The sequence below is a fragment of the Tursiops truncatus genome, chromosome 20 (genome assembly GCF_011762595.2).
Source record: "Tursiops truncatus isolate mTurTru1 chromosome 20, mTurTru1.mat.Y, whole genome shotgun sequence".
Lineage (NCBI taxonomy): Eukaryota > Metazoa > Chordata > Mammalia > Artiodactyla > Delphinidae > Tursiops > Tursiops truncatus.
The window spans coordinates 31,519,108-31,536,692 of record NC_047053.1 but is presented as its reverse complement, the minus strand read 5'-3'; the positions used below and the strand labels follow the sequence as shown (position 1 = coordinate 31,536,692).

General features: G+C 52.4%; 1 protein-coding gene across 7 annotated transcripts in view; it reads left to right on the top strand.

The window, feature by feature from the left end:
• MYO19 (myosin XIX) overlaps positions 1-17,585 on the top strand; it is a 35,326-nt gene that overhangs the window by 9,881 nt on the left and 7,860 nt on the right. For 5 of the 7 annotated variants that reach the window (XM_019945370.3, XM_019945375.3, XM_019945372.3 and 2 more), the window contains 15 exons: positions 4,920-5,052; positions 5,694-5,763; positions 6,298-6,415; positions 7,064-7,160; positions 7,299-7,375; positions 9,042-9,132; positions 9,596-9,767; positions 11,738-11,811; positions 12,496-12,617; positions 12,815-12,928; positions 13,176-13,352; positions 13,682-13,834; positions 14,790-14,897; positions 15,797-15,867; positions 17,482-17,585. In XM_019945370.3, the coding sequence (XP_019800929.1) occupies positions 4,920-5,052; positions 5,694-5,763; positions 6,298-6,415; positions 7,064-7,160; positions 7,299-7,375; positions 9,042-9,132; positions 9,596-9,767; positions 11,738-11,811; positions 12,496-12,617; positions 12,815-12,928; positions 13,176-13,352; positions 13,682-13,834; positions 14,790-14,897; positions 15,797-15,867; positions 17,482-17,585 (1,681 nt within the window). The remainder of the gene's footprint in view (positions 1-4,919; positions 5,053-5,693; positions 5,764-6,297; positions 6,416-7,063; positions 7,161-7,298; positions 7,376-9,041; positions 9,133-9,595; positions 9,768-11,737; positions 11,812-12,495; positions 12,618-12,814; positions 12,929-13,175; positions 13,353-13,681; positions 13,835-14,789; positions 14,898-15,796; positions 15,868-17,481) is intronic. The other 2 variants (XM_019945373.3, XM_019945371.3) reach the window with 1 other exon arrangement.

The following is a 17,585-nucleotide window of genomic DNA, read 5'->3' as shown; positions in this document are numbered from 1 at the left end:
TCTGTTCATTTCCTACTTTGATGAGGATTTAGCCCTTTTTCTCTGCCCCCAAATACATACATATATATCACGATTTCTGGGTAAGTTAACATATAGTACTTGTAATTACAAGTATGTATGTATTGTTCCCAGCAGAGCCCTGTAACATACTATGATTATATTTCTTTTCTTGTGTAATTTTTCTTTGCCTCTACTTAATAATTGCCCCCACTTTTTCACTTGTTTAGTTTCTATATACCTATTATTAATTCATTATCAAACTTGTCACCAAAACTGGAAAACACCTACCCAACGGGTGCTTTTTTTTTTTTTTTTTTTAATCGCACCACTTCCAGGATCTTAGTTCCCCGAGCAGGGATCGAACCCGTGCCCCCTGCAGTGGAAGCACGGAGTCTCAACCACTGGACCGCCAGGGAATTCCCTCAGGTGTTTTTTTTTCTTGGCGATGCCCTTCCCAGAGTTCTCACGTCTCCTACTCGCATCCAGACTGGTGGCTGCCAAGGGCTGCTGCCACACAGCTATTACCTGGGAGCTGTCTGCCTCACTCTGGGGATCCAGATTGTCCTCTGTTCTATGATAAATCTCTTGCTGTTGGAGCCCAGTGGATTCCTCTTCATCCTTTACTGCCTTGTTTTTATGGAGCATATTCTTCAGTAGCTTCCCGACAAAGGTTCCTTGGAGGGCATATTTTTGAGTTGTTGCACATCTGCAAATGTTTATTCTGCCTTAATTTGACATGTTGGCTGGACATTATAATTTCAAATTGGAAATCATTTTCTTTCTGAATTTATAAGTTATTTTCTTATATATTCTTTTGAGTGTTGCTGTTGAAAGTCCCAATCCATAAATGGTGATTTGTGTTTTCTTTCCGAAAGTTTTTAGGGTCGTCTTTTTTATCCATAGGTATTGAAATTCACAGTGGCGTGTCTTTTCTCACTTGCTGTTCTGGATACTTTATGTGGGTCTTTTTAACCTTGAAACTCATGTCCTTTAGTTTGGGAAAATACTATATCTGTTGATAATAGTTTACTCCCCTTGTTTTCCGTTTCTGGAATTCGTATTAGTAGGAAGTTTGATAAATTGTCTAATATCCTGTTTTTCTCATCTTTTCTTCTATCTCTTAATATTTTGTCCTGTCTTCTGGGAGATATTCTCTACCCTTCAATCCTTTTGAGTTTTGAATTTTTATTAAAAATTTTAATTCTAAGAGTTCTTTCTTGTTCTCTGAATATATTCTCCCCCCAGCATCCTGGTCTTATTTCTTCTCTTATCTTTGAGGATATTTCATGATTTTTACTTGTTTTCTGTTCCTTTCATTTCTATTTCCAAAATTCATTTCTGTTTCCTTCTAGTTCCTTTTCTTCCTTTGTTGTGATATTTGTCACTCAGGTAAAAGAAGTTTACCAAATAGTTAATGATCCTTGAATTTCTGTTCATACTTCAGAATAAGGCATTAAGCAACTGATTAGAATCTCTTATGTTTATGGACAGGAGGCCTCACTATGGATAGCTTTCTAAACTGGTGGGACCCTGAATGTTCATAACTTGTTTTGTGAGCTTGTCAGTATGTCCAGAAAAGATTCTTCCAGTCTCTTCATGAGAGAGGTGGAAACTATAGTTAAGTGGAAATGATAAAAGCATGAACAACTCTTATTAGCAGACTAGACATGCAGAAGAATACATCAGTGAACTTGAGAGTGAGTCAATAGAAATCAAAAAATAAAGAGAAATTTGGGGAATTCCCTGGTGGTCCGGTGGTTAGGGCCCGTGCTTCCACTGCAGAGGTCACGGGTTTGATCCCTGGCTGGGGAACTAGGATCCCACGTGCCACATGTTGTGGCCAAAACAAAACAAAACAAAAAAGAGAAAATTGAAAAACAAAAAGAAAAGCACATTCAGGAGCCTTGGTACAATATCAAATGGTTTACCATACTTGTAATTGATGTCCCAGGAGAAGAGAGAATGTGGGTCAGAAGTAATATCTTAGAAAATTAGCAAAAGATAACAAGCACAGATCCTGGAAGCTCAGGAAACACTAAGTAGGATGCATACAAAGAAAACACACCTAGGCACGTTATAGTCAAATTGCTGAAGGCAAACATAAGGAAAAAATCTTAAAAAAAAAAAATCTTTAAGGAAGCAGGAAAATATAATAAAGAGGAACAAAGATAAGAATGATAGGGACTTCCCTGGTGGCTCAGTGGTTAAGAATCCATCTGCCAATGCAGGGGACACAGGTTCGAGCCCTGGTCCTGGAAGATCCCACATGCTGTGGAGCAACTAAGCCCACGCACCACAACTACTGAGCCTGTGCTAGCCCGTGAGCCACAACTACTGAAGCCCGTGCACCTAGAGCCCGTGCTCTGCAACGAGAAGCCACCGCAATGAGAAGCCCGCTCATGGCAACAAAGAGTAGCCCCCGCTCACCACAACTAGAGAAAGCCCGCGCGCAGCAATAAAGACCCAATGCAGCCAAAAAAAATGAATGAATGAATGAATAAATTAACTTTTAAAAATCATTCATTCTAAGGTGAAGATAGTAACAATTTATTGTAGAGGTACAATGGAATCATAGAAGTTCACAATTCAACCAGAGGCAATAAAAGGAGAAAAAAGTAACAAAGATCACATGGAACAACTCAAAAAGAAATAATAAGATGGTAGATTTAAACCCAACCATAGCGATTATTAAATGTAAGTGGACTAAACTCTTCAATTAAAGACAGAGAATGTCAGAGTGGTTTTCTTTAAAAAGGCAAGACTCAAATTATATAATGTCTTAAACCACTATAAAGATACAGATAGGTTCAAAGTAAAAGAATAAGAAAAGATGTATCATTCCAACACTAATCAAAGGAAAGCTGAAGTAATTATATTAATACGCAAAGCAAAAACAATTGAAAGAAGTAAAATCAAAATTAATAGTTTGATATTTGTGCATTCTTTTCAAGTACACATGGAACTGACATGGGCTATCTTCTGAACCACAAAACAAATCTCAATTTGAAAAGATTAAAATGCAAACTGTTCTCTGCCCTGAGTAGAATTGAACTAGAAATAAATAACGAAGATACCTAGAAAATCCCAAAGCGTTTGGAAATTAATACCTTTCTAAATATCCTTTGGGTCAAAGAAGCAACCACAAGGGATATTAGAAAACACTTTGAACTGAGTGAATATTAAAGCAAAACACATCAAAATTTGTGCTTAAAAGAAAAAAGCAGTGCCTAGTAGGAAATTTGTTGTAACATTGAACACTTATATTCGAAAACAATAAACTCAAATAATTGACCTGAGCCTCTACCTTAAACTAAGGGAAAAAGAATAAAGTAAACCCAAAGTAAGCAGAAGAAGGAAATAAAGTTAAAAAAAAACCCAGTAAAATAGAAACAAAAATAATAAAGCAAGTGAAATCTATGGTTATTTCTTTGAAAAGATTAATAAAATCTAGTCAAACTTAGAAAGACAAATTACAAATGTCAGAAATGAAAGAATAGACATAACTAAAGATCCTACAGATAAGAGATTTTTATTAACTATTACAATAAATTCTACAATTTAATAAAATGGAGAAATATTTTGAAAGACACAAACTGCTGAAGCTCACATAAGAAGAAACATATAACCTGAATATCTAAATCTATGAGACAAAATTTAAGTCATCGTTAAATATCTTTCCTCAGGGCTTCCCTGGTGGCACAGTGGTTAAAAACCCACCTGCCAATGCAGGGGACATGGGTTCAAGCCCTGGTCTGGGAAGATCCCACATGCTGCGGAGCAACTAAGTCCGTGCACCATAACTACTGAACCTGCGCTCTAGAGCCTGCGAGCCACAACTACTGAAGCCCACGCACCTAGAGCCTGTACTCCGCCACAAGAGAAGCCACCACAATGGGAGCCCGCGCACCACAATGAAGAGTAGCCCCCACTCGCAACTAGAGAAAGCCCGCGTGCAGCAACAAAGAGCCAACGCAGCCAAAAATCAATCAATCAATCAATTAATTAAAAGAAAAAGAACTAAAGGAATAAGACACAAAAACACAAAGGGAACAGGAGAGACATGAGGAGTGAGAAGTAACACAGCATGGATATGCAGGGGCCCCTGAGTCTTCAAAAAAAAAAAATCTTTCCTCATAGAAAGCTCCAGGCCCAGGTGCCTTCACTTTATGGATTCTACCAAGTATTTAAGGAATTAATGTTTACCAGTTCTATACAAATTCTTTCAGAAAATAGCAGAGAGGGAGCACCTCCCACCTCAGAGGGAGACCTAAAAGAATTTACCAAAAAAGCTACCAAAAAGACCCAAAACCAAACAAAAACAAAGGTAAAAACTTGTAGTGAGGTGTAGGGAGTTTATCAAGGTGACAGGGTACAGTCAGTATATTAAAATCTATTGTTTCTCTGTCCTAGCAATGAACAAATGGAAATTAAAATGAAAATAGACCTCATCTCAGGTGATTAAAAACAAAAAGTGAGAATTTTGTAACTAGATTGCCTTGGTATAAATCAGAGCCCTATCATTTACTAGATATGTACTCTTCAGTAAAATTTAAATTTTTTCTATGCCTGAGTTTCATCATTTTGAAAACAGGTAGTATGTAATTGCATCTGTGTCTGTAGGGTTGGCAAGAAAATGCATGGAAAGTCTCCTTAGGTCAGTAGCCTGCTCAGGTCAGGGTGGGTTGTCCTCCTCTGCCCCAGCCCCCCTCATTTCTTAAATGCATCCTCAGGAGCTAGGAGAAGCAGAAGCAAGTGTCCCCATTTCACAGACGGGGAAGTGCCTTGACCAAGGATACAGTTGAACTCAGCATTCACCCTTTGGTCAGCAACATACATGGTGGAAAAGAGGGCTGTATCAGGCAGGCTCAGAAGTGGGAGGGAACGTGGACACAGCTCCCACAGGGCTGTTTCTGCCACAGACATGGACGTCCCGCTGCCTTATGAAGTTCTACGCTGTGGTGGCCGCGTCACCCACATCCTGGGAAAATCACAAGATTGCAGAGAGGATCGAACAGCGAATCTTGAACTCCAACCCTGTCATGGAAGCTTTCGGTGAGCTTGGTGTCCTCGGCACAGTACCTCAGTCCCATTTCCTCTGGGATTTGCCACCTTCCAGGGAAAGGAGTAGTGTTCTCTTTAGGAGAGGGGTGGAGGATAGTTTATCATTCACTGCCATGGATCCCCAACTTCCTCCCAGGTACCCTTAGCCTCCTTCCAGTAGAGGTGATGTCACTCTGTCGTCCCCTCCCTCTAGCCTAAGCAGGTGTAGCAGTGGTGCTGGAGAGGACCTTCTGGCTCACCCAGTCCAAGCCCCATCCTTCCGAACAGCTTCCTGATGGTTCAGGGAAGGGGACTTGTCTAAGGATGCACAGCAATTAGTGTCCATGTTGGCACTCCAGACGTTGTGCCTTACCGTCTGCCTCAATAGTAACAGCTTGTTTTTGATCCTTCTCCTTCAGAGAAAATAGTCCCTGACTGCCTAGATTGGCTCTTTCCACTTCATTGCCAGGAAGTTCTAACTCAGCTGAATCGCATTTGCTAAAGCCCGAGTGCCCAGTCCATAGTCCTGTCCCTTGTGACATGGAAACCAACAAAGGGGCCTTTAAGTGACTTGAGGATAGAGACCTGGCCCCAGCAGACCTGAGGCCACCTTAGCCCCTGGGGACTCTGTAAACACAAGGTGTGATCTGTAGGGAACGCGTGCACACTGAGGAATAACAACAGTAGCCGCTTTGGGAAGTTCATCCAGCTCCAGCTGAACAGGTAATCTCTGCTGCCAGTCTCTGTGCCAGTCTGGCTGCTGGGGGCGGGGGAGGGTGACAGTGGCTGGGACAGTGCCCCGCCTGGGCCACCCCTGTGGGCAGAACTCAGCTCCTCCTGGCATGTTTTTATGTGTGATAAGTGAACCTGAGGGTGATCTTTGAAGCTGGAGAACTCTAACTCCTCCAGCCTGAGGGACCCTGGGACAATGTGCCTGTGCAGCCCATGTGTTCTGACTTCTACCCTTGCTCAGAGACTTCTAGCTAAACTGCCACCTCTTGGCCACACCTCTGAGCTTGAAGCTGGGGCTCTGTTCCTGCCTCGGGATGGGGCAAAACAATGCACAGAGGCCTTGGTCCTGCCCCTGAGCTGGTTGGAGGGCAATGTCCCAGACCCCCAACCAAGGGCTTGCTGAGTGGTCCCTAGTCCTCACAACCCCCATTGCCTAAGTGGAAGAGTTGGGGGAGGTTGCAGTCTGGCACACAGTAAGTGCCCAATAAATGTCCATGGGATGAACAGGCAACTAATGGGCTCCAGCCTGCTTGTACCCAGGGCCCAGCAGATGACTGGAGCTGCAGTTCAGACCTACTTGCTAGAGAAGACTCGAGTGGCCTGTCAGGCCTCCAATGAGAGGAACTTCCACATCTTCTATCAGGTCTGTACCAGGTGGGGCCCACAGCTGCCCAGATGCAGGGCGGAGGTGGGTCTGTGCCCCTAAACCTTCCCCTCCCTGCCTTGCTTCATGCCTGCCTGTCCACCTGGTTTCAGCAATGCCACCACTTATTCCTACAAACTTTATGTAACACTTCTGCCACACACTGGGTCTTGGGTCCCAGGATGGTTTTGGCATGGGAACGTGCTTGCCTTCTCTGTCAGATCAGAAGGTCCTTGAGGCTGGGACTGTCTCCGCAATGGAAACTCTCACTCTCGGAGGGTTGTCCTCGAACGGCAACTGGGAACAAGGACCTCCCTAGACTGTGCCTCCTCCATCAGACTGGGGGACCCCCAAGGCATGGGTGGTACGTCTCCCTGCTCTCAGATTGGGACTGGGGGCTCCCCAGGTGGAGTTTTGCTTTCTTCATCAGACTGCCGACCCCCTCAGTGAGTTTTTTTGCATCGGGTGGAGACGCCCAGAACTGTTCGCTGCTGCTTTTGCCCCCCTGCCTGCCCTGGGCTCTCTACGGGAACCTCTCAGCCTTGTGACATTGCTGCCGTTTCTCACTGCTCTCATCCCAACCCCAGGCTTATGCAGGCCTAGGCTTCCCCAGCACCCCCAGCTCAGCCCCCGTCCCCATCCCCACAGATCTGCAAAGGAGCCAGTGCGGACGAGAGGCTCCAGTGGCACCTCCCTGAGGGAGCCGCCTTCTCCTGGCTGCCCAACCCAGAGAGGACCTTGGAAGGTAGGGGGAGCCTTACCCAGCACCCTGGGCTGGCCCGGCAGCGCCCACCCATCCCGACAGGGCCTGCCTCCCTCACCCCTCGCTGCCCCTGCTGACCTCTGGTCCTGACTCTGGGCTGTGACTTGGATTCCTTTTCAGAGGATTGTTTCGAGGTGACCAGGGAGGCCATGCTTCATTTGGGCATCGATGCCCCCACCCAGAACAACATCTTTCAGGTCAGAGGAAAAGCCACACCACTGACATGTGGCAGCGGTGATGGGCAGCCCCTTTCATAGGGCCCTTCTCTCAATGTGTGAGACTCTTTTCCTGAGGATCTAAGATGTTAGGCCCCACTGCACAATCTCCAAGGAGTCGCCCGCCTCTCTGTGAGGCTGAGCCTGGAGACCGAGGGTCAGGGTGGACGGGGGCAGAGAGGACAGTGGCAGGGCACATAGTGCTATAGAACAGGCCAGCACAGTGACCCACGGAGGTCAAAGGGCAAAGTGCCTGGGTCAGTTATTGCTCCATTAATCAGAATAGAGAAACGATGCTGCCATGTGGTTGTCTAGTGTGTTAAAAGTTTTGAAATCATGTTCACACCTCTTAGCTCGCTTGGTTTTTTTCAACAGCCCCATGGGTATGGAGATTATTCCCATTTAATGCTTGAGAAAACTAGAGACCTGCCCACGGCCAGACAGCACTGAGTGCTGCAGATAGAGTTTGTACTGGACGTAGTAATTCCGACTTCCCACCCTCTTCCTCTTCCTCCTGGGACACAGTGCTCACCCAGAGGAACTGGGCCCCGCGCATCCCCACTGGTGGTCTCCCTTCTCCCATCTTTCTCCTCACTCCTGCGGAGCGGCGGGAGGGGATCTGTAGGATTGGCTGGCAGCAGAGACAGGGATGCCACTCCAGGGAGACGGCAGTGCAGTGGAAGGAGACCTCCACCTCCACAAGGGGGCTGCTCAGGCTGTAGGGGGAGATCGCAGCCAGTATGGGTACTGCCAGCCAAGAGCTTGGCCAGAGGGACAGCGCATAGGACAAGTTGACAACAATAGGAGTCTGGACAGGAGTGCTGTCTTGAGGGTGGCATGACCTTGTGTCCCAGCCACACTGCCCATCAGCACAGTAGTTTTCTCCTGAGGTGGGTTGTGGCCTGAAAGCCAGTAGCATGTGGGCACACCCTTTCTGGGACCAGACAGGGATGGTAGGAGAGGCCCTGCTCTACCGATACCAGGTCCAAAGGTTTCCAAGTTGCTGGACCCAGGGGTCCCGTTTCTACAGCCCCTGGGGCCTCATCCATGTGGGTCATTGAGTGCGAAGGCAAGGGAGCACCCACTGGACAGAGACCAAGATCACAGATCCTGCCCTAGGCTGGGCTGTCAGAAGCCCAACAGTGCTGAGAAAGAGCCAGAAGGAGCCAGAGCCAAGCCCCCAGCAGCCACACAGAGGTGGGGCCGGTCCACGAGGAACAGGAGTGGCCTTCCCACACAGTCTGCCCCTGGAGTCGGGGGGCAGGGGCGCAGACTGTGGGTGACGTGGCGGCCCCGGTGGCTGCCCCGGGAGGGGTCTGAAGTTGAATTGCCTGGGTTCTCATCCTGCCTTTCTCCTTTACCAAGTGTGTGGCCTCGGGCTTGTGATTTAACCTCTCCCCATTTCATCTGTTATCATGGGCACCACCATAGCACATGCCTCATTGGTTGTTGAAACGATTACAGGAAATGATGCATGTAACTTGCGTAGAACTGGGTCTGGCTGAGTCATGGAGTAAGGGGGCAGTAATTGAGAGCTGTTATTATTCTGTTATCATAATTCTCATATTCAGCAGGAGAGAGACCCTTCCCAGGCTGGGCTCCAGCCCTTGAGAAGGGGCCCACTTCGTGTCCTCTCCTGCCCCCTCAGGCCCTAGCTGGACTGCTGCACCTCGGCAACACCCGGTTTGCTGACTCCGGGAACGAAGCCCAGCCCTGCCCACTGATGGATGACGCTAAGTGTGAGTGCAAGCATGGGGGCCCTGCACCTCAGGCTTTGGTCAGACACCCAGGGAGCAAGGCAGGCCCTGCCAGAAAAGAGGCAATATTTGGTGGGATCGGGTGGGAGGGAGGCCAGAAGGTGAAATTTGGAATCAGTGCCCTTGAAGCCATAAGCTATAGGGCTTTGCCCTGGAGAAGTTACTCCTCACCCCATCTCTGCTGCAGCAGATAGCATCACCCACATCTTACAGATGAGAAAACGGGAGTTGCAGGGTTTATAAGGTGGTTTATCCCACTCATGGCCGTGTGGACTCGCACACAGAAGCCCTGGGTTCAAGTCCTGCCTCTGCCTTGGCCAAGCCTCCTCACCCACCTGCACCTGGGTTCACTCTGCCCCATTGGGTGGGTCGTGGTTCCACTGTGATGACTTCACGGGGCCTTGTGCAGAGGGATGTTTGGATGGAGGGTGTTTGTGCCTCCCAGGCTCTGTCAGGACATCGGCCTCACTGCTGCGGCTCCCAGAAGACCCTCTGCTGGAGACACTGCGGATTCGAACCATCAGGGCAGGCAGGCAGCAGCAGGTGTTCCAGAAGCCCTGCTCCCGGGCCGAGTGTGACACCCGCAGAGACTGTCTGGCCAAACTGGTCTACGCACGGTGAGTGCTCTGGGCCCTGCCCTCCTCCCAGGCCCCCCCATCTGGAGTTGGAACAGACCCCTTAGGCAGTACGGCTGGGCCCAGGGTGAGGGCTGCCAGATACAGCAGCCGGGTTCCCTGCCCTTCTCCCCAGACCCTCGGGGCAGGAGGGAGTGGCTCCTGGGCTTTCCCCGAGCAAGGCCCTTGGCTTGTTTCCGGACTACTCTACGTGGAGAAGTTGCCACCTGGCCTAGATTCAGCATGTTATTAAAGTACAGGAGCCTGGCTTGACCTTGGTGATAGGTGAGGAAGGCCTGCCTGCTCTGCTGGCAAGGCCAGCCCCAGAGGTGATGTGGGTCCCTCCCAGGTCCAGGTGCAGACCCATGGGTGAATAGGCTCCTCTGTCTCTGTGTGCCCTTGTACTCTTGGTAGTCACCTGGGGAATTTGATAGATGGTGGTAGAGCCAGAAGCTTTGCCCACAGTCTTGAGCAACACTGTGCAGCAAGTGGAGCCCAGAACAGGGGGAAGGCGGGGGTCCTGTCCTTTTCCTGTTGGTTCTGTGGGCATCTCTACCCTTTGGCCATGTGGTTAAGGAGTGATTTGTTACTCTGGGTTCTGAGACCCTTTGGGGAGCCATTGAGGGTGTCTGGGGGCCCAGGCTCCTCTGAAATTATGGGACAGAACACGTGTGTGTGTGTGTGTGGGCGCGCACACGTGCATGTGCTTATAGGAACTTGGGTACCTGTGGAGAGGGTCCCCCTGGTTTCACGAACTTCTCTAGAGCTAAGAGCCTGAGAAGCTCTGCTAAGGGGATAAGATCCTCTGAGTGAAAATGGCCCAGGGCAGCTGGGCCCAGACTGAACCCGGTTCAGCAAGGTACTCTGTTCTCACTCCCTAGAAGCGAATTTCAGGTCAGAATTTGAGGCCAAAGATTTTTAAAGCTTTTGTGTCAAATCACTGCAAGATGAGCAGGTAAAGTGTGATGATCACAGACACAGTGGGTCTCTAATCATGGATCATTTCACACGCAGCAAACAGGTCATCGTATCACTAGCTCACTCATTTTTAGTACCTCAAACGGGTATTTGAAGCCCTTGTTGCAAAAATAGGAATCATTTACTGAATTGAAAAAAAGTTGCAGAGCAATTACTTAAATGAATGGTAAGGAAGAAACCCTTATATAGTATCATATGTGTCACCATGTTGTACAGCAACCATCCCGTCATCTCAGGGGCGACGGTTCCAGAGTGCAGGTTGCCATTGTCCACCTCGGGTGACTCGGGCGCTGGCCTCCGCAGGCCGAGGTTTGCAGGGGAGTCCAGTGAACTCAGTTCTTCACAATCCCACCCAGAACTGCCTGTTAGCCCCTTCTCATCAAGATGCAGCTGGGTGTCGGGCCAGGGGACTGAGGCAGACCCACTCCCTGTCTAGCCCCAGAGGCTATACCGGACCTCAGTGGTATCACAGGTTCAGTTCCAGACCACCACAATAAAGTGAGTCACACGAATTTCTTGGCTTCGTGGTGCATAGCAATGTTATGTTTACACCCATACTGTAGACTATTAAGTGCGCAATAGCTTTATGTCCAAAAGAACAATGTGCATAACTTAATTTTAAAATAACGCTGTTGGGAAAATGGCGCTGTTAGACTTGCTCGACGCAGGGTTGCCACAGACCTTCAATTTGTAAAACACACAATAAAGCAAAGCACAATAAAAAGGGACGTGCCTGCAGTTGGTCCCGTGCTCAGTCTTGCTCGTGGACAGGCCAGGTCTTCGTGTGCCCAGGAACGTGTGTGACCACAGCCTGCATGTGTAGTAGGTCAAGACAGGATGGGCAGGACACGAGAGTGTTTAGCCCTTGACCTGTCAGGCTCAGAAGACAGGCCCTCCAAGGTGTGGCACCCAGGCTGGAGGGACAGTCTTGCCACCCCTCAGGCTCAGCCTGACGCCTCTCACCAGAGCCCACTCCCCCCGCCCCACCCCAACAGGCTGTTTGACTGGCTGGTATCGGTGATCAACAGCAGCATCTGTGCGGACCCCGGCTCCTGGACCACTTTCATAGGTAGCAGGGGATCACCCTCCTTCAGAAAAAGGACAGGAGGGCCCGGCACAGAGAGCAGAGCCCTGGGTCTACTGCGGGACTCCGGGCAGCTCCTTTCCCTCCTCTGCACCCATCTCCTCACCCTCCACCAGTGTGTGGGCGAGGTCTCTGCTCTCTGGTGCCCGCATCTGACCGTCCCTAGCCCTCCAGGCAGGCTCAGCTGGCGGCCGGGCCACGAGGGCCCCTCCTCTCCCCGGAGACCCAGCTCCGGTCTCAGGAGAGTAGTGGGGGACGGTGAAGGAGCTAGATTAGAAGGGACATGGGGGACATGGTAACGTCATTGGAACCTGCTAGGGGAGGAAGTAAAGCTCAGAAGCGTCGGCGAAGTTTGCTCACAGAATGGAATTCTAGGCACCAACTGAGCGCGAGACTCAGGCCGTCCAAACCGGGTTGGACACACAGCGTTCCCCAGGACCTGGTTCCCTGACACCTCATTGGGCCTCTTCCTGCTCTGAGCTCTGAGGGGACAGGAGGCTGCCCTGGGAACCACGCTGGGGTGGGAGGTGCTCTGCTCACCGCTGGGTACCGTGCTCGCCCCACCTCAGCTCTGGGCTGCCAAGCATGAGGCTTTACCCTGGGCTTCTGTCGTCCTGCGGGCCCTGCCGCCTCCTGCACTGGCCCCACGGGGTCTCCCCTTCCTGCCAGGCCTGCTGGACGTGTACGGGTTTGAGTCGTTCCCCACCAACAGTCTGGAACAGCTGTGCATCAACTACGCCAACGAGAAGCTGCAGCAGCACTTCGTGGCTCACTACCTCAGGGCCCAGCAGGTGAGGGGTGGGGTGGTCCTGCGTTCTCTCTTTCTCCCTGGCCCCCAGCGCCATCCCTGGATCTGACCAGGCGTCTTCGGTTCCTTCTTTCACACCGCTCTGGAACCGGCTGTGGTGCTGAGGCCAGCCGTGGGATGGCCAGCTGGACCTCAGACCACAGTTGCCTTCTGCCACCCCACTCCCACCTCTGCCCCCAGGAGGAGTACACAGCTGAGGGCCTGGAGTGGTCGACTGTCAGCTACCAGGACAACCAGACCTGTTTGGATCTCATCGAGGGGAGCCCCGTCAGCATCTGCTCCCTCATAAACGAGGTCGGGGGGTCAGCTAGTGTGCAGAACACCCGAGTGGGGCTTTGGGCTTCTCTGGGACCTTGAAGACCATCTGTGTGCTCTCTGTGTGCCTCTTTCTCTCCATCTGCATAATGGGTTTGCTAGCCCTATAACCCCTCCTTTTCAGGGTCACTGCGATGCTCCCATGGGCCCACGGGGTGGGGACTGTGAGGGTTGTGAGCCCCTCTCACCTTGTGGCTGCCCACCTGTCCCGTCCCGGCCCACACAGGAATGCCGCCTTAATCGGCCAAGCAGTGCAGCCCAGCTCCAGACACGCATTGAGAGCACGCTGGCAGGCAGCCCCTGCCTGGGCCACGACAAGCTCAGCCGGGAGCCCAGCTTCATCGTGGTGCATTATGCGGGGTCTGTGCGGTACCACACCGCGGGCCTGGTGGAGAAGAACAAGGTGAGGGCTGGGCCGTTGCTTGTGGCCCCTGCGTGAAACGAGATGCTGAGTCATTGTTGCATGTGTGTGGAAGCTTCTATCGTGCGTCCTCCCCTCCTGAACGTCCTCCCGCTTCCAGGGTCGCCTCTCGGGCCCTCCTCTCCGAGGTCTCTGCTCATCAGGCACAACCTGCCCAGAAATGGCTGCATTTCCTGGCTTCTAGGCACCCAGTAGACCAGCTCTGAATCTCTTGGGCTCAGGCCCTGCCCTTCTTCTGGGGCCTGGGTGAGCAGGGCTGGCAGCCCGTGGGCAGCACCACGCCTGCTCTCACCCTTGTCCTTTCCCCATAGGACCCCATCCCCCCGGAGCTGACCAGGCTCCTGCAGCAATCCCAGGACCCCCTGCTCAAAGTGCTGTTTCCTGCTGACCCTGAAGAGAAGTCCCAGGAGGAGCCCTCTGGCCAGAGCAGGGCCCCTGTGTTGACCGTGGTGTCCAAGTTCAAGGTGGGTCCGAGTGCTGATGCGACGTGCTTGGTTCACTCATCAATCTCCAGTGCTTACCAAGCACCTCCCAGGATCAGTGCTGTGTGCTGGGAGCACTGAGGAGTCAGGTAGCCGTGGTCCTGGTCCACGGAAGACAGAGACCGGAAACTGACAGAGGGACTGTGTGTGTAGTTGACGTGACAGGAAGCCTAGGGGCGCGTGGGTGGCAGTGCGGCCTTTCGCCCACTGCTGATAGGGTGATCGTGGAAGAGCAGTAGTTACCTGAACCTCTGTGACTGGCCCACTCCCAGTTCCCTAGCTTCCTGCTCAAACTCTGTCCTCGGCCAGAGCAGACGGGTCCCCTCCTGCCGTCACTCCGCCCTTGCACGTTTGGCTGCACCACCCCTCGGCTCCACCCTCGCTCCCGCCCTCCATGCCCCTTCTCTTAGTTTATTCCTCGTCGTCCTTCCAACCGCAGCCTTCTCATCACCTCCCATGGGAGGCAACCAGGGGAGCCCAGGTTTGGTTAGCCCTTTCCTGCCCAGCCTCAGACACACCACTGAGAGAGCCCAGCCCACGTCTGCAAGGCCCGTTAGGCCCCGAGCTGTGAGATGACGGCAGACGGCCACGTCGTAGCCCTGGCAAGGCTTCCAGCACACAGGACGCGCGTAGTCGCCCGAACAAATGGCAGGGGGTTCTGAGATGCTTCTCTCCTGGAAAGGTTGCTCTGGTCGGGGGCGGCTGAGACCAGATGCAGGGAGACCAACCCGGTGGGGAGGGCCACAGGTCAAGAAGGGTCCCTGGAGGCGGAGGTGAGGAGTGTGCTCTGGGCACACCCAGTGAGAGCCGCCAGGACTCATTCAGGGCGTGTGAGGATCCAGCTCTCGGGGCTGGGAGGGCTGCTTGGAGGTGTGACTAACCAGGGCCCAGCCGGTGCTCCCCCAGCAGCCTGACCCACGGTCTCTCCCCTCTGCAGGCCTCCCTGGAGCAGCTTCTGCAGGTCTTGCATAGCACCACGCCCCACTACATTCGCTGCATCAAGCCCAACAGCCAGGGCCAGGCGCAGATGTTCCACCAGGAGGAGGTAATTCACAGTGGGCCAGAGCTGCTTTGTGGAGGGTCCCATTCGGCCAAGACCCTGGAGGGGTAAGGGGCAGGACGTCTGCTCCAAATGGAGTGACATTAGGGAGGGCTTATCTCTCCAGCTCTGGCAGGACAGTCATGTACAGTTGTGTGGTCTGTGTACTGCACGGTGGCCCAACCAACCACAGGCAGCAAGTAGGGGCTACAGTGCATCTTGCTCTCTGCTCACCAAGCCATGTGCCCTGACAAGAGACTGAGGCTGCCCAGAGAAATGGGTGTCTTTTGTGATCAGCTGAAAGTCTGTGTCACCTTACAGACCAGACACAGTGCACTCTTTCTGAGGGAAGGATAGTTTCTAAAATTTGCACAAAAGCACTCTGTGGCCAGCAGCTGCCCTTTGCCCTTTGGAGGGATGTGGTAGAGATATGAGAGCTGGACGATGCTGGAGAGTGTCCCACAGTCGACTGGCAGATACGACCTTAGGGTTCATAGTCAGGACCACTGCTCTGTGGTAAAGACCTTGGTTGGGTCCCGGAAGCATCTTCACAGTATAACCTCCCCTGCCTCTTAGCTGGGACTCGCTCTATTGACTGCAGAATGTAAAATAAATAAAAAAGAGAAACTGGATTGGGCTGCATTGAGAGGCAAAGACAGCAGCGGTGAGACAGCCAGGACTAGCATTGGCCTCAGTTGTACCAGAAGCCAGGCTTCAGATAAGGGGACCTGGGGTCACCAGGACCCTTTCTAACAGGGAGATTTTCTCAAGGTCCCTTGATTTCTCACTGCCCCAAAGACTGCCCATCAGGAGAGCCCGCAGATCCACACCAGCAGGGCCACAGGAAGGGTGACATTTGGGGCCTGCTGGCCCCATGCTGCAGCCCTGTCTCCCTAACCCTGCAGGTCCTGAGCCAGCTGGAGGCCTGTGGCCTCGTGGAGACCATCCACATCAGTGCCGCCGGCTTCCCTATCCGGTGAGTGGGCCGGTCCATCCAGTGCAGGGGGCAGGGCCAATGCCAGGGTGGAGCTCAGGGCGCAGGTCAGACGAGAGCCTGACCAGCCCAGAGCAGGATGTGGAGATGAAGAGAAAGAGGCAGGTCCACAGAAGTCGGCCTGGAGCTCTAGGGCTGCGCTCACCTTCTGTGGCCTGTTTTGTGGAGGCACGTTGTCTGGTGTGTATCAGTGAATAAGAAAGGTGAGTCTTGCCCTCTTGGGATGTACATCGCTGTGGAAAGGAACAAAATGTGCCATTAGGTGGACAAATGGGGAAGGGGTCAGGACTGCTCAGGGAGGGGCCCTCTGAGCAGCTCAGGCCTAGGGAAGCAAAGCCAAGGGGCCAGCCTGGGAAGACTTGGAGGAGGGGAGAGTATTCGAGACCCTGGGAACAGCAACCCCAAAGCTCCCAGGTTAGGACCTGAGAGATGCTAAAGTGACCGGAGCACACACAACAGACGGGGGGAAGCAGTGAGGCTCTAGGCCACGTGAAGACTGCTGTCTTCCTGAGGGCTGTGGGAGCCGCTGGGCGTTGTAAGCAGGGCGCGCTGCGTGCTCGTTCGTGTTCCGTGGCTGCTGTGTGGAGGCTGCCCTAGGGTCAGGAGAGGAGGTAGATGAGCGGGCGGCTGTTACAGGTAGAACAGGTGTGATGGTGGCCCAGTGAAAAATGGAGAGAAGTGGGTAAAAGTGGAGTGTGGCTTGCCATAGAAATGGGACTGTGAATGGATAGACCGTGGGGTACGGGGCAGGGGAGCAGTCGACTTCCAGGCTGCAGAAGCGACTTCCAGGCTTCCGTCTGAGGCAAGTGGATGAATCGGGACACAGGATGGTCTGGGGGAGAGGGCAGGCGAGAGTCCGGTTTGAAATGGAGGGGCATGTGAGGGTCTGTCCTCAGTGACTTTTAACACCGTGAGCAAGGAGATCACAGGGGGAGAGGGAGGTCTGAGGCCATTCCCTGAGGAACGCTCACGTTTAGAGAGGGTGGATGACGAGAAACCAGCAACAACTTGGAGGGGGTTGGGGTGAAGGAGGGAGCCAGGACCGTGGGTGTCCTGGAGGCTGAAAGCAAGCTCTACAAGGGAGAGGGGTCAGCTGGGCACCTGCTGCTGAGAGGCTGGTCAGAGCACTGTCCCCTGGAGTTGGTGGCCATGCTGGTGCAGTTTTGGGGACAGAAGCCAGACTCAGGAGGAGAAAGTACTGATGTGTAGGGAAGCGCTGCCGTGACGGGGAGCCGAGACCCCGGGCGGCAGTGGAGTGGGCCGTGGCGTCAGAGGGGAGATGTGCTGAGCCCCTGTGCACGGCAGGAGTGACCCAGGTGTCTGGGGAGAGGCTGGCGAGCCCCTTTGGGAGGGGGCAGGCTGCAGATCCCCTCCTAAAAGAGCAAGGCTCCATGTGGGTAGGACCAAGGCTGCAGGAGCAGGAGGCCCAGCATGCACTGGTCTTCACCGGCTTCCCGCCAAGGGGCCTAGTAATGCCATCCGCTCAGTGGGCACAGTCAGGGCAGCACCTCGCTGGTGGCTGAACAGGTGAAACAGTGACTCCTGGCTCACGGCCAAAGTCACTTCCTCTCTCCTTCCGCCTGCTTTGGCTTCCAGGGTCTCTCACCGGAACTTCCTGAAGCGGTATGAGTTACTGAGAAGGCTCCGTCCTGGCGCAGCCCCCAGCCCCCATGGCCCACCTCCAGATGAAGGGCGCTCAG